This window comes from Stegostoma tigrinum, chromosome 26 (genome assembly GCF_030684315.1).
Source record: "Stegostoma tigrinum isolate sSteTig4 chromosome 26, sSteTig4.hap1, whole genome shotgun sequence".
Taxonomy (NCBI): Eukaryota; Metazoa; Chordata; class Chondrichthyes; order Orectolobiformes; family Stegostomatidae; genus Stegostoma; species Stegostoma tigrinum.
Window position 1 is genome coordinate 48,997,078 of NC_081379.1, and position 13,597 is coordinate 49,010,674.

Sequence of the window (13,597 nt, forward strand, 5' to 3'; positions counted from 1 at the left end):
CACCTTGTTTAGTTCCAGGATCAACTTCAAGTTCTTTTCCCTAACTTCATACTTCATGCTGCCTTTCCAGGTTTACTGTTCGCGCCTTTGTGCAAAGAGTTCATTTTTCTGTGGAGTTAATTCCTCTCTGTTGCTTTAAGAACGTCATTGAGGTTATTTCAATAGTCAGCTGAGAAAGCTTGACAATTCTTTAAATTCAGTTCACAAATTTTGTGGATCTGCTCCTGTTTTTCATATGCCTGAACAGCAACTTGGTCTAATTCTACTCTCTCCAATGGGATTACCCTCCATTCTGAAGTTCTAATTTATGTTCAGGTATTTCTTCCTGCCGTTCTGTAGGTCAACAGTACACTTAACTTTCTCACTCACCTTCAAAGCATGCCCTCTTTCTGTTATTTCATTAGCTCTGAGTTACTGTCGCTATCTGCTTTTGTCACAACATGCATGTGCTTTTCCTGCATTTTCAGTTCATGCTGTTGTGAAGCTTCTTCAAATGCCACGACCTTTCTTCCATAGTCTGGTGCTCCATTGTCCTTTTTAAACTATAGGCCTAGTTTTCTGATTCATCTTTAGTCTCAGTATCAATTTTAATAGCAGCTTTATTTGTGTGGAGCATAAATACCAGCATCGACCTGTTTGAATGGCCTGTTCTCTGATTGTAAAGACTTTACATCACTGCCCTCCCTACGATACCTATAGAACCTTTTTCCCTACTGTCTTTCGGATGAGATGTGAAACCAATGGCCCTTTCAGAACACAGACGATATCACAGCACAGTTTCAAAGAGGAATAGTGGTATCCTAACCAATGTTATCCCCTTAGCCAAACATTGTAAGGAAACTGAGTTTACTCCTGGGTTAACAAAACAGAAAGTGCTGGAGAAATTCAACAGGCCAGCATATGGAGAGAGAAATAGAGTTAATGTTATGTAATGGTATGAATCCACTTGGTCACTGTAGTCTCCAGAAAATCAATCTTTAAACATGGTAAACTCCAGGAGAATCTGTATAGAATGCGGTTGTTAGTTTTGTGTTGTAGGAGGCATGTCTCAACGTTAGATCATGTCTTCTCAGAATGAATCATTTTTCACACAAGTACTTTCACAAACTTTCCTGAGGCATTGCTGACAAACTGCAAGTGTTGAAGAATCGCCTACCACCAAGGGGAGCTGCAGCCTCAAGATTCAACATTATGTGAACAGCTGATGGCTTGCAGAGAACAAGCTGCAGCTGAAATCCAGTTCCTTCCGGCTCTAATTTGGAGCCACTGACTGGATCAGTAACTAACTGCAACACCAGTTCCCTCACCACGTGCCACACAGCCAGTCTAGCAGCTTCCTCCTTTCGGGCATGACCCAGCTGAGTCAGTTGCCAAACCACTCTAAGACCCCCATCCTTCTGCATCTTTGCTACTCAGTCGCGACCTCTCAGTGTTGCTCAACACAGAGGAGCACCAATTCATCAGCTGAGACGGTGGAGATGGAACCTGGTAATCAGCAGAACATTTCCGGTCCACATTTGATACGTTGCCACAGAACCTCATCGAGTATAGAATCAAGGGACCTGGGAGTAGTCAGTGCGCGGAATGCCAGAGGGCTTGGTTACAAGCCTGGAGGTAAATGCTGTGTGTCTGACAGGGGCTTCTCAACCCAGCCATGGAACCCACCAATTAGTGTATGATGGTGTCCCACCATAGGCCTTTCAATTCCATATTTAATGTACATCACAAAGGTGGAATTTCTCGGATTCTGGAATTGGGAGCAAACAGAAATAAATTGATAAAAGGGAAGTTAACATCTTGATTTTTATTTGTTCCTGAAATGTTGCTGGCTGGGTCGATGTTTACTTCTTATTCCTAATTACTCTGGAGAAGGTGGTTTTGAGCTGTCTTCTTGAACTGCTGGGTTCCAAGGTGTGCAGTGATCCCTACAGAACAGGATGTTCCAGGAATTGATCCAGCGACAGAGAAGGAATTGTGATATATTTGCATGTCAGAATGGTGCCTGACTTGGAGGGGAACTTGTAGATGGTGGTGTTCCCATTTCTATGCTGCTCATGTCCTCCTAGATGGTAGTGGTCATAGATTTGCAAAGTGTTGTCCAATGAGCTTTGCTGAATTTCTACAAGTGCATCTTGTAGATGGTACACACTGTTGCTACTAAGTATCAGTGGTGGAGGAAATGGATGCTTGTGGATGTAATGCTAATCAAGCGGGCTGCTTTGTCCTGGATGGTGTCAAGCTTCTTGAGTGTTGTTGGCACTGAACCCATCCAGGCAAGTGGGGAGTATTCCATCACACTCCTGTCTTGTGCCTTGTAGATGGTGGACAGGCTTTGAGGAGTCATGAGGTGAGTCACTTGCTGCAGTATTCCTAGCCTCTATCTTGCTCCTGAAGCTCATCTTTGCATGGCTATTCTAGTTTAGTCTCTGATCAATGGAAACCCAGAATGTTGACAGTGGAGGATTTGGTGATGGTAATGCCACTGAATGTCAAGGGACAGCTGTGAAATTCTCTCTTTTTTGCAGATAGTCATTGCCCGGCATGTAAGTGGCAAATAACATTCATGGATTGCTTCCGTATCAGAGAAAAGCAAATGGTACTGAACATTGTGGGGTCATCAACGAACATCCCTACTTCTGGCAATGATAGAGGGAAGGTCATTGATGAAGCAGCTGAAGATGATTGGGCCCAGGGCACTCCCCTGTGAAACTCCTGCAGAGATGTCCTGGAGCTATGTTGTCTTACCTATAATGTTTTCATTATTCGTTCACAGGATGAGGGCATCGCTGGCTAGACAGCATTTATTGCCCATCCCTAATTGCCCAGAGGGCAGTTAAGAATCAACCACATTACTATGGGTCTGGAGTCTCATGTAGGCCAGACCAGGTAAGGATGGCAGTTTCCTTCCCTAAAGGACGTTAGTGCACCAGGTGGATTTTTCCTGACAATTGGCAATGGATTCATGGTCATCATTAGATTGTGAATTCCAGATATCATCTGCCATGGTAGGATTCGAACTCAGGTCCCCAGGGCATTATCTGGGTCTCTGAATTAACAGTTCAGCGATAATACCACTAGGCCATCACTTCCCCATTTTCATAAAAATGGGGAAATTACATGCATCCTCACATACATTCCGAAATTGCCACATGATTGTTCTCACATACTAGCAACTGCCTGTTATTTCAGCTAGTCGCCCTTCTGCTAGTTTATTTGCACACAGCATGTGACGTTATATCCACAGGTTGTCGACCTTTCCTCCAATATCTGCTGGCTGGAATGATGTACCCTGTGGCTCAGTTTCCAATTCCTCTCAGCTGAATCTGCTGATATACACTGTTACCTCAGCAGCCTCTTTCCTTTAGTTGACATTGTGTTGTGAAAGGTAAATTTTTCATTTGTGCCTTCAGCATCAAGATTCTTTTGTGCTCCTGCAAGTGCACCCTCTCTGTCTGTATGTGCTCTCCCCTGTATATGACGTAGCTGTGACTTACAAGCTGAGAGATTCTGAATATGTTTATATCTTTTTCTAAAGTCAGCTTCTCTACTCTTATCACAGTAGAATTCTTCATGTCTAAGATGATTCTATCTTTGATTAGCTCGTCTGTTGGTTGCACAACTTCATAAGTTTCAGCAAGGTGAGTTAAAGAAGTTATGTAAGTAATCAATTGATCCTTGTCCCTAATTTGAGCATGTACCATTTAACGCATTACGTTGACTTGGGTCCAAAACATGTTTTCAAAGCTTTTAAAATTTCAGTTTTTTCTCTCTTCAGAGAGACTTAGGGAATACCACCACCTGCAAGGTCCCCACCAAGCCATTCATGGTCCTGACTTGGAAATATATATTGCTATTTCTTTGGTGTCATGGGTAAAAACCCTAGAATTCCCTCCCTAAGGGCACTGTGGGTTTACCTACAGCACATGATCGGCAGTGGAGCAAGGCGGCAGCTCAACACCACCTTCTCAAGGGCAGGTAAGAACTGGCAATAACATATGGATAACAAGGATACCTACAGCTCTATCTTCTTCACAATAATTCCAACCAAACTCATCTCTAAACTCCGAGACCCAGGACTCTGCTCACCCCTCTGTAACTGGATCCTCAATGTCCTGACCCACAGACCACAATTAGTAAGGACAGGCAACACTACCTTCTCCACGATAATCCTCAACATTGATGCCCCGCAAGGCTGCATACTCAGCCTTTTACTATACTCCTTATACATTCATAACAGTATGGCCAAAAGTCAGCTCTAAATCAATTTACAAGTTTTCTGACAACACCACTGTAGTGGGTCGGATCTTACACAACTATGATTCAGGGTACAGGAAAGAGAGCACTGACTGACATGGTGTGATGACAACAACCCTTCCCTCAATGTCAGCAAAATAAAGGAGCTGGTCATTGACTTCAGGAAGTAAAGTGGAGGGCACACCCCTGACTGTATCAATGGGGCTGAGCTGGAGATGGTCGAGAGCTTCAAGTTCCTAGGAGTAAATATCACCAACAATCTACCTTTGTCCATCCTTGTTGATGCTACAGTCACGAAAGCACACCAACACCTCTACTTTCTCAGAAGGCTAAGGAAATTCAGCAATTCCACAATAAATCTTACGAATTTCTGTAGATGTACTGTAGAAAGCATCTTATCTGGATGCATCACAGTTTGGCATGGCAGCTGCTCAGCCTAAGTCTGCAACGAACTACAGAGAGGACTGAACACAGCCCAGTCCATCCACTGACTCCATCTATACTTCCAACTGCCTCGAGAAAGCAGCCAGCATAATCAAAGACCCCCTCCCACTCCGGTTATACTCTCTTGCACCTTCTTCCATTGGGCAGAAGATACAAAAGTTTGAAAACATGTACAAACTAACTCAAGAAGAGCTTCTTCCTCGTTGTTATCAGACATAGAACATAAAATAGTATAGCAAAGGAACGAGCCCTTTGGGAACAAGTGACAATAATAAATCAAATCAGTAAATACTGGACCAACCAATAACATCCACATGACTGAATGAATTAAAACAAAACCTCCACTCACAACTAAACACCTACAGAGCCATCTTCATGGTAAGTGTCAGAGATAATGTGAACTGCAGATGCTGGAGAATCCAAGATAACAAAGTGTGAAGCTGGATGAACACAGCAGGCTAAGCAGCACCTCAGGAGCACAAAAGCTGACGTTTCGGGCCTAGACCTCTCTGATGAAGGGTCTAGGCCCGAAACGTCAGCTTTTCTGCTCCTGAGATGCTGCTTGGCCTGCTGTGTTCATCCAGCCCCACACTTTGTTATCTTGGTAAGTATCACTGGTTTCACCTGAATTAGAGATTGTCTTATGAAACCCAGCTCTATTCTACCTCCTGGTGTCCAGTCAAAGCACATCACATTCTTCTGTCTATAGAAAGAGCCCAAAGCGAAAAACAACAACTTGCGTTTCTCCAATAACTTCCATATGGTTAAAGACAAGAACATCTCAATCTTTCAAAGCTCCTATTAGCCATGAGCAGTGGCAGCTCCAAAACCCCTAGCCACTCGAGAGGTCAGAGGCAGTGACTGAAAGGACAAACAGATCGGAAGGAATAGATATCCTTAAGGGAGCATAGGGCAGGATTCATTTGGTTCAGGTTGAGCAATAACATGGCTGGGCTGAATCACATTACCAGGTCTGCCACATGTGCTTCATGTTCATCTCCAATAATTCTACCCTTCAGAGAAGCTGAAGGAAGACAGTCATTCCTTAGTGAATAACTGAGGGATGTAGCATTGAGCCCTTTATAGCTAGAAAGGATGTACTGCAAACTCTGCACAAGTGCCTTCTAAGACGCATAACCCCATTAAACAGTACATCGAGACAGTCCTGATCACATACTTTACTCAAATGAATACTGGTCTCACCAGGTGAAGGTTCAAAGTTCCAGCAGCAGGAGTTCATCACGTGAATCCAATCATGGTAGGTGCTGAGACCTGGGTAGAGGAACATTTTGTGTCCATTTCTGACCTCAAAATAATCAGTTTCCAGTAGCTATTGCCTCAAGGCTCACAGTTTTATCATCATCTACAAGACAGCCATTCACATTGTGTGATTTTTTGCATCTTCATGTTTTGAGACTTGTCAAGAGTCCACTAATACTCATCAAATGGAATCAACATGTTGGTGTGACCAGCTTTCAGACAGACTCATCATGAATGGAAGACTGGCTTTTATATAACACCTTTCACAATCTCAGAACAGCACAAAATACTTCACAGTCAATGAAGTACTTCTGAAGTGTAATCGCAGTTCTAACACAGGAATTTTGTTCCTGTGACAACTATTGTATGTGCTGGCCTGGATATGTCATGTTCCCATGGTAACTGCAGGCAGTGTTCCACAGTAGAAATCTGACCTGTGGCAGAAATTCAGGGAAAGGTAACTAATGAAACAAGGTGAAGGATTGATGCACCAGATTCCATCTTCAGGATGAAGGCATCTGTATCCAAAAGGTCAAAAATTAGACAAAAACTTCCCACACATCTGAAAGCCACAGTGAGAGGAGGCAAATAACATTCTTCACTCTGGGGAACTTGTTTGTTGTTCTGCTTTGAAACATATTTTTGATTGTGTTCCAAATGATCCTTAAACTGTCCCATGATGATGACCATGCTAAAGTAGAAACAAAGGAGAGCTTCCATTTCCACAGAAACCTTCCATGGCCTCAGGATATCATGATGTACTTTACGGCTCGTGCTTGCCTACTGTTGTAATGTTGGATTTGCAGCCATTTTGTGTACAGCCAAATCTCTCAAATAATAATTTGAGAATAACCAGATAATCTGTTTTACAGATAATGATTGAAGGAAAAACAGAAGTCAAAAACTGGGGAGAACATCTTGTCTCCTTTTTAACAATGTCTAAGCTCTGTATTACCAAGCCTTTATTTAAGATCAATGACCTTCTCCACTTCACCAGGGTAAATGCCAACATCTTCTCTCTCTGTTACCTCACATTTACTCTACCTGTGCCACTGCACTCACTTCCCACCAATTCACATGGACCACCACTTTCAATGTAGTTTCAATGGCTCTAACCCACCTCAGTCCCCAGATTACTAACCATTCCTGTCCTCTGCACTTCCTACTCACTCACTTGAGACATCCCATCACTGCATCAGCAACAACAACTGTTTCAGTTGCTTGCCTTCCACCCAATCTATTTCTTTATCTCTCTGCAGGAGAAGACAGGCCACAGTAGGGTCAAGAGGGCAAAGATGGGTGATGTGGGGGCTGACATTTGACCCCTCACTCTCTTTGGGGAGAATATCATTGAATTAGGAGTAGGGGAATGGGTCTGGGTTGGATGCTCTTTGGAGCGGCAGTGTGGACTTGTGGGCCGAATGGTCTGTAGGGATTCTATGATTCTAGTAAGACAGGATCGTGATTCTGTTGTGGTGATTCCAAGGCCTCCATGGCTTGGCAGCAAAATAAGCTTCTTTGGCAAGTGCAGTACTGGTCTATCATCACCACCACTGTGAATGTGTTTTCAGCATGCTTAAGCTTCTCGCCCTATTGCCCAACTTATTCTCCATCTTGCTGTATGCATGCACCAAAAATATCCGCATATAACACCCAGCAGCTGCCAGAGATGCCCACAAACCTGTACTCTCATCACTGTAGTCATTGCTGCTCAGGCAAGAGGGGGATGAGTGACTTTGACCTCATTGCAGCTACATATTCCTTTCAAGTAGATAGCGTAATGCAATCAGGCTGAGGAGAAACTACACTCATGCCTCTAAGACACTCCAGGAGTTGTCCAGCCATTCCACCTCCACCTCTACCTCCAACCCCCAACCCTGTGAGAGTGGCAGCCAAGGAGGGTGAGTCCGCATCTGGGCAGGTCACTTGCAACACGTCTGGGTTCTCCAGCCACAAAAATCCAGGGTCATTTGTCCAAACCATCAAGGCTCTCAGGCTACATTATAGGGAATGCTTGCTCTGCTCTCAGCCAAGGACACTGGTACTGCACCTATCAGGTACTTAGATGGCATGGCTGACCCTTCATTGTACACAGAATGTGACATTTGGCACTTGAATTCATCACCTCATTCATCGACTCACATTTTAATTGCAGCCAAGAATGAAGATAACCCATCTTAGCACTACACAACATAAGAACACAGCCTTGTGACACCTTCCCTAGGAGCTCAGGATTTGTAAGCTGTGTAGTTGCTAACGCATGACCAGCAGACACAGAATTTTATCTCTAGTCTCCAATTTGTAAGTCCCTGGTTAATACAATTTCCCTTCGAGGGGCCTCAGTATCCACAGGTGGAGCCCACTCTTGATAACAAAACAAAATAGGCTTACTCCAATCATGTGGGTTTGCTGGTAGCTATTTTCTACATTTGTGGTAAAGTTGACATTTAGTTTAAGTCAAAGGTTTTCCAGATCATGCTTGAGAGAGTGAACTGCAGGCTCCGCTTCTTGTTCTACGTCCCACCACTCCTCCAACCACCAACCAAACTTTATCTTTCTTTCTGCATTGCAGACTTTGGTAACCCTTCAGCATTAAGCCTTCCCATGTGCACCCAACCGTTTTACTTAACTATTTATTTCCTCATTATCCGAGCCCCAGGACCACTGCCTCGTCATGCCCAATGTAGAGATCCACTGCTCTCCCTTGAAGTCAGGGTGGTCATGGCCATCGACGACCCCTACCTAGCCCTCACAACCCTGTGGCCTCCCATTCTACAATTGCTCCAAACTTGTACGTAGAGCGGGCATCTTCACAGTCACCATCTGCTTTCCATCCCAGCATGCTGTCTCCAGCCCTCACAGTCAAGTTCTTTATTTTCCCCCACATAGCACTTCCCCATTATAACATCCCTTGATGCCTGGTGACCAACCACCCCAATTCCGCAACCCCTTCCCCAACAGGACTGACCATGGTCACTCCCACAGATTGATTTAGGAGGAGAGCCCTGACGAAAGAGTGCCCAGCCCCCAAATGAATCCTCGACAGCTCTCCAGCTAACTGAGCACTTATCCATGATCTGGTTGGAGCTGACTGCTTGACTTACATTAGCCCAATCCGTGGGCTGGAGGAATTAGATTCCCCCGACCCTGACTACACCAAACATCTAACTGAACGGTCAACCCTGGGACCAAGATCAGACAAAGCCTCTGAGTGTGCCAGTACCCCCATCTGATTACAGTCCTCCTTGACTAGAGTAAGGACTACTCCCCTTGACACTTTCAGATGTGGCTGTTTGTTTGAAGCATGTGCAGGGTGTTTGCTGCATAATCGGCTGGATCAAGCTGTAAGCATGAAATTGATGTAGCATACTGAGGTACGGCAACACATCCCTTTTGACAGTAAACATAACAAACTGCCTGGCTCTCTGACTGTGCTAAAGGGTAAAACAAAACAGAACTACTGTTCTAAATGTAACAGCAACGTGCTAAAAGCGAAGGCAAGGCAGGGGTGCTGTGAGTGTCCAAATAAGCACAAAGTGAATGAGTGCTAAGAACCCAGAAACGCATTCTGTTCTGACACAGAGCAATCTGATAGGAGCCAGAAGGCGGTGAGCTCCTAAGTGCAGTAGTTAAGAGCTGAACCATATAAAGGTGAGTCAGGATATGCCATGATGATGTCTGCTTTCCATCCCATGCAAACTGGCCCCTCGCTGCTCACCAGCAAGATTTTCATCCAGTCGCTGAAACCTTCAGAGAAAAATTGGACCTTTTTCTTAATGTCAAGAATCTTAAGTTCTCCAATATTGATCGGATATCGGCAGTACGTAGAAATCTATCAATCTCTGTCCTGAACGCATTACATACTGAGGCACCACAGTTCTAGGGTGCAGAGAATTTCACAGATTCTAAACTCTCCCAGTGAATAAATTCTTCCTCATCTCAGACTTAAATGGCTCTCCCTTTATTCTGTATCCCCCGTTTCAAGATCCCTACTCTCTCGTGAGAGGAAACTAGCTTTCTGCATCTACCTTCTGGAACCCTGTAAATATTATGTAACTTTCTGCGAGATAGTTTCTCATTCTTCTAAACCCCAATGAACCTTGACCTTGTCTCCTCAATCTGTGCTCATAGGATAGTGCCAGCCTGGAATCAGTCTGGCAAACCTCTGATGCGCTCCCTCAACGGAAACCCAAATTCCCATGCAATGAAGGCCTCCATTTGCTTTCCTACCTGTTTACTGCACCTGCCACTGCTCTTCCAGTATTAGATCCTGTCTCATAGACCTCCAGACTTAGCCCTGACATCTGGCCTTCTGTGCACCTCTCTTTGCCCCACCACAGGCAGCTGTGCCATTAGCTCAGTCTATGCCTCAATAACCTCTGGAATTCCCTCATCAAAGCCTTCTGCCTCTTCATGTTTCTCCCCTCCTCTGAAACTTTCCTTAAAAACTCCAACTTTGACCAAGCTTTTTAGGCCATCTCTGATCAGGCGCAGACACAAGTTTTCTTTACGAATCTTCAATCATCCTTTTCTTAAAGCATCACATTTAAATGGTGGTACAGGAAGGACAAAGATGTGCAAGTTAGATGGACTGGCCATTCTAAATTGCCTTCGAGTGGGCTGGGATTTGTAGGATTAGCTATGGGAAATGTGGGGTTACAGGGATAGGGTGAGGACGCAGGTCTGGGTGGGATGCTCTTCGGAAAGTGTGCGCAGATTCGACAGGTCAAATGACCTCTTCTGCACTGTAGGGATTCTAAAGATAATAATTGGTCTACCACTGCCATTTTGTTCAGAGATAAGCAACCAAGAGTAAAAGAAAATAAAACTTGATTATATTTTGATGAAGGTCCTTGAAGGTTTATAGTTCAACCCAGCATTCTTTATCCACTGACTGTTCAGTTTAAGAAGTCCAATAAGTGATTGGGGAAATTATGAGGAATTTAATTCCTGAAAATCCCTACTGGCATTGAATGTAGTGGCAGATTCCACCAACTTCTCAAGGGCAATTAGGGACAGGCAATAAATACTAGCCCAGACAGCAATGGTCACATCATTTGAATTACTAACAAAAATGTTTTGTTAAATAAAAACAGAAAGAACTGCAGATGCTGTAAATCAGAAACAAGAACAGAAATTGCTGGTAAAGCTCAGCAGGTCTGGCAGCATCTGTGAAGAGAAATCAGAGTTAACGTTTTGCGTTCGGTGACCCTTGATCAGAAAATTTTCTATTGTTTGAGATGCAGAATAAGTAAGATTCTAGCAAAGTGAGTGTGTCAATGTGTGTTGAGGCCTTGTCCCAAGGTCCATTCAGCAGTTGCAAGTTAAGTTCAAAGCAGCTACTCACCGTCCCGACTCGATTGATGGCACAGGTGAAACAGTGGTTGGCAATGGCTGCATTCCTAGCTTCAATAGGCCACATGGGTTCACTGAAACAGTCAAAATAAGACACTTAGACAAGGACTGCTTTCTAGGGGGAGATTTCAATGATGTGGCAGCAAGACATTGGGGGGGAATTGCTTGTGAACTGTGCCGTGCCACACCCATTGATCATAAAAAAACTCCAAAAGAAGTTTCTGAGCAAATATGACTGTACAAAACCTGGATCAAGTAGAAAGCAGAATGCTCCTTTGGGCTAAACAATATATTTCATAAGGAAGATGAAGTACATTTTTCCAAGATTTAATATGGTATTGGCCATTTTAATTTCATCAAGGTCACAAGCAGTTAAACAGCATATTCACTCATGCAGAAAAGTTCTAACTCATTTTGTTGCCTTATTTGGCTGTCCAGAAACAAATTTATAGAAGAGAATGAGAGATACCCTGGGAATCATTTTAATTATTACCACCAGTTGTAGATATGTTTAATGAACTAGCTCATAGATGTTATTACATACCCCTGAAGTAGGTGGGACTTGAACCCAGACCTCCTGGCCCAGAGGCAGGGACACTATCACTGCACTGCAAGAGCCCTTGGCACAGGTTGTAGACACGGACAGGGGAAATAATAATAAATGCAGCTGAATGCTGCGGGATTGTCAGCAAATAAGTGTCACTTGTGACCTATGACAGAGGATAGTTCAGTAATGATGTAGCTGTAGATGGTTGGGTCACAAACCCTGCCCTGATGAAGTCCTGGCTTGAAGCTGATTGGCCGCTGACATACATTTTCCTTCAAAGCAGATATAGTTCCAGTCATTTGAGAGTTTTCCACTGAAACCCCACTGATCTCCACTTTGACAGGGTTCCTTCCACCTCACCCTGGCAGTCAGCTGAAGTCTACATTTGGCTCGAGGTCCTGGCAAGGTTTAGGAAAAGTGGTTCTGACCTAACTGTAGCTGAGTGGCTGTGTGTAGGTAACTTGTGAGACAACACTTGATAACAGTATTGATTTGTTAGCTCCTTGCATCACTTCACTGAGCACTGAAGCAGTGATTTGCCCATTTAGAGTTTTTCTGCATTTTGTCAACAGTATAATACCCATCCAGTTGTTCAATTGCCAACATGACAGCTGCACTGGAACAAGCATTTGCCAAACTGTAATCAACATTTTCCTTCATTTTACATAAACACAAAGAACTGTAGGTGCTGGAACTCTGAAACAAAAACAGAAAGAGTTAGAGAAGCTTAGCAGATCCAGGAGCACCTGGACCGAGAAAAATGTCTCAAGTCCAGTGACCCTTCATCACATCAGGTCTGACAAAGTATCACTGGACTCAAAATAGTACCCATCACTCTATATAAATGCTGTCAGGCTGCCCGAGTTCCTCCAGCACTTTCTGTTTTTGATTTGCTGTCAGTTTACTGTCAATAGTTTGGGTAATTTTTTTACATTGTGCACGACCCCTTTAAGATTTTTCCACATGGCCACATGTGAGGTCAATTGAAGTGGTCAGATTGTATTGGGTCAGTGTCAGGACTGTCTGGACGCTGCTCCCAGTCACAGCTTTAGACGGAAGAATGACAATAAGCCTCAATTCGGTTAAAACATACCCTGAGTTTTGTTCACCACCAGTATCAGGAGATTGTTTGTTTGTAAAGAGCAGTCTACAACCTAACCTAGAAACATTACCAAAAGCCAGGACAGTAAATATTCCACCTCTGGTTGGTCAATTGCACTTTTCTGGACCTTTTGACAATCAATGCTTACAGAATCCCCCTCTAATCAGACAGATCAACAAAAGCAACAAGTATTAGTTGACAAGGGCCCATATAATCCAAAGGTTACAGGGCTGAGTTAAATGTAATATAGCCCTTTAGTGTCTGACTCACACAATGGTGGTGCATTTTGATCAGATTAATAGGAAACCATTCACCTTATCAAAACACATCTGTTTTGAAAATTTTGTGTTACCCAACAATCAACTTTGTCTAACCTCTCCTAAAAAAAATATTCCTACCTATTGCTGAACTGTAATTAATCTCTTTAGCTTTTTTCCACATCCCTGACATCTTCCCCAGAGTAAGCTTCTGCTTTGGGAGTCTAACATTCAAACTGAGGCAATGATTGTACGTGCTTTCTGTCCTCAGCTTCCTAAACAGTCCTGATGAAGCTACAAGAGAATGAATGAATGAATGAATGAATGATTTTATTGTCTCGTATATTTACAGTGAGAAAAACAGTAAAACACAGTGAA

The 13,597-nt window shown here is 43.6% G+C and overlaps 1 protein-coding gene across 6 annotated transcripts in view; it reads right to left on the bottom strand.

Annotated features, from left to right (window-relative positions):
- upb1 (ureidopropionase, beta) overlaps positions 1 to 13,597 on the bottom strand; it is a 128,941-nt gene that overhangs the window by 10,991 nt on the left and 104,353 nt on the right. For all 6 annotated transcript variants that reach the window (XM_048555840.2, XM_048555837.2, XM_048555841.2 and 3 more), the window contains exon 7: positions 11,306 to 11,387. In XM_048555840.2, the coding sequence (XP_048411797.1) occupies positions 11,306 to 11,387 (82 nt within the window). The remainder of the gene's footprint in view (positions 1 to 11,305; positions 11,388 to 13,597) is intronic.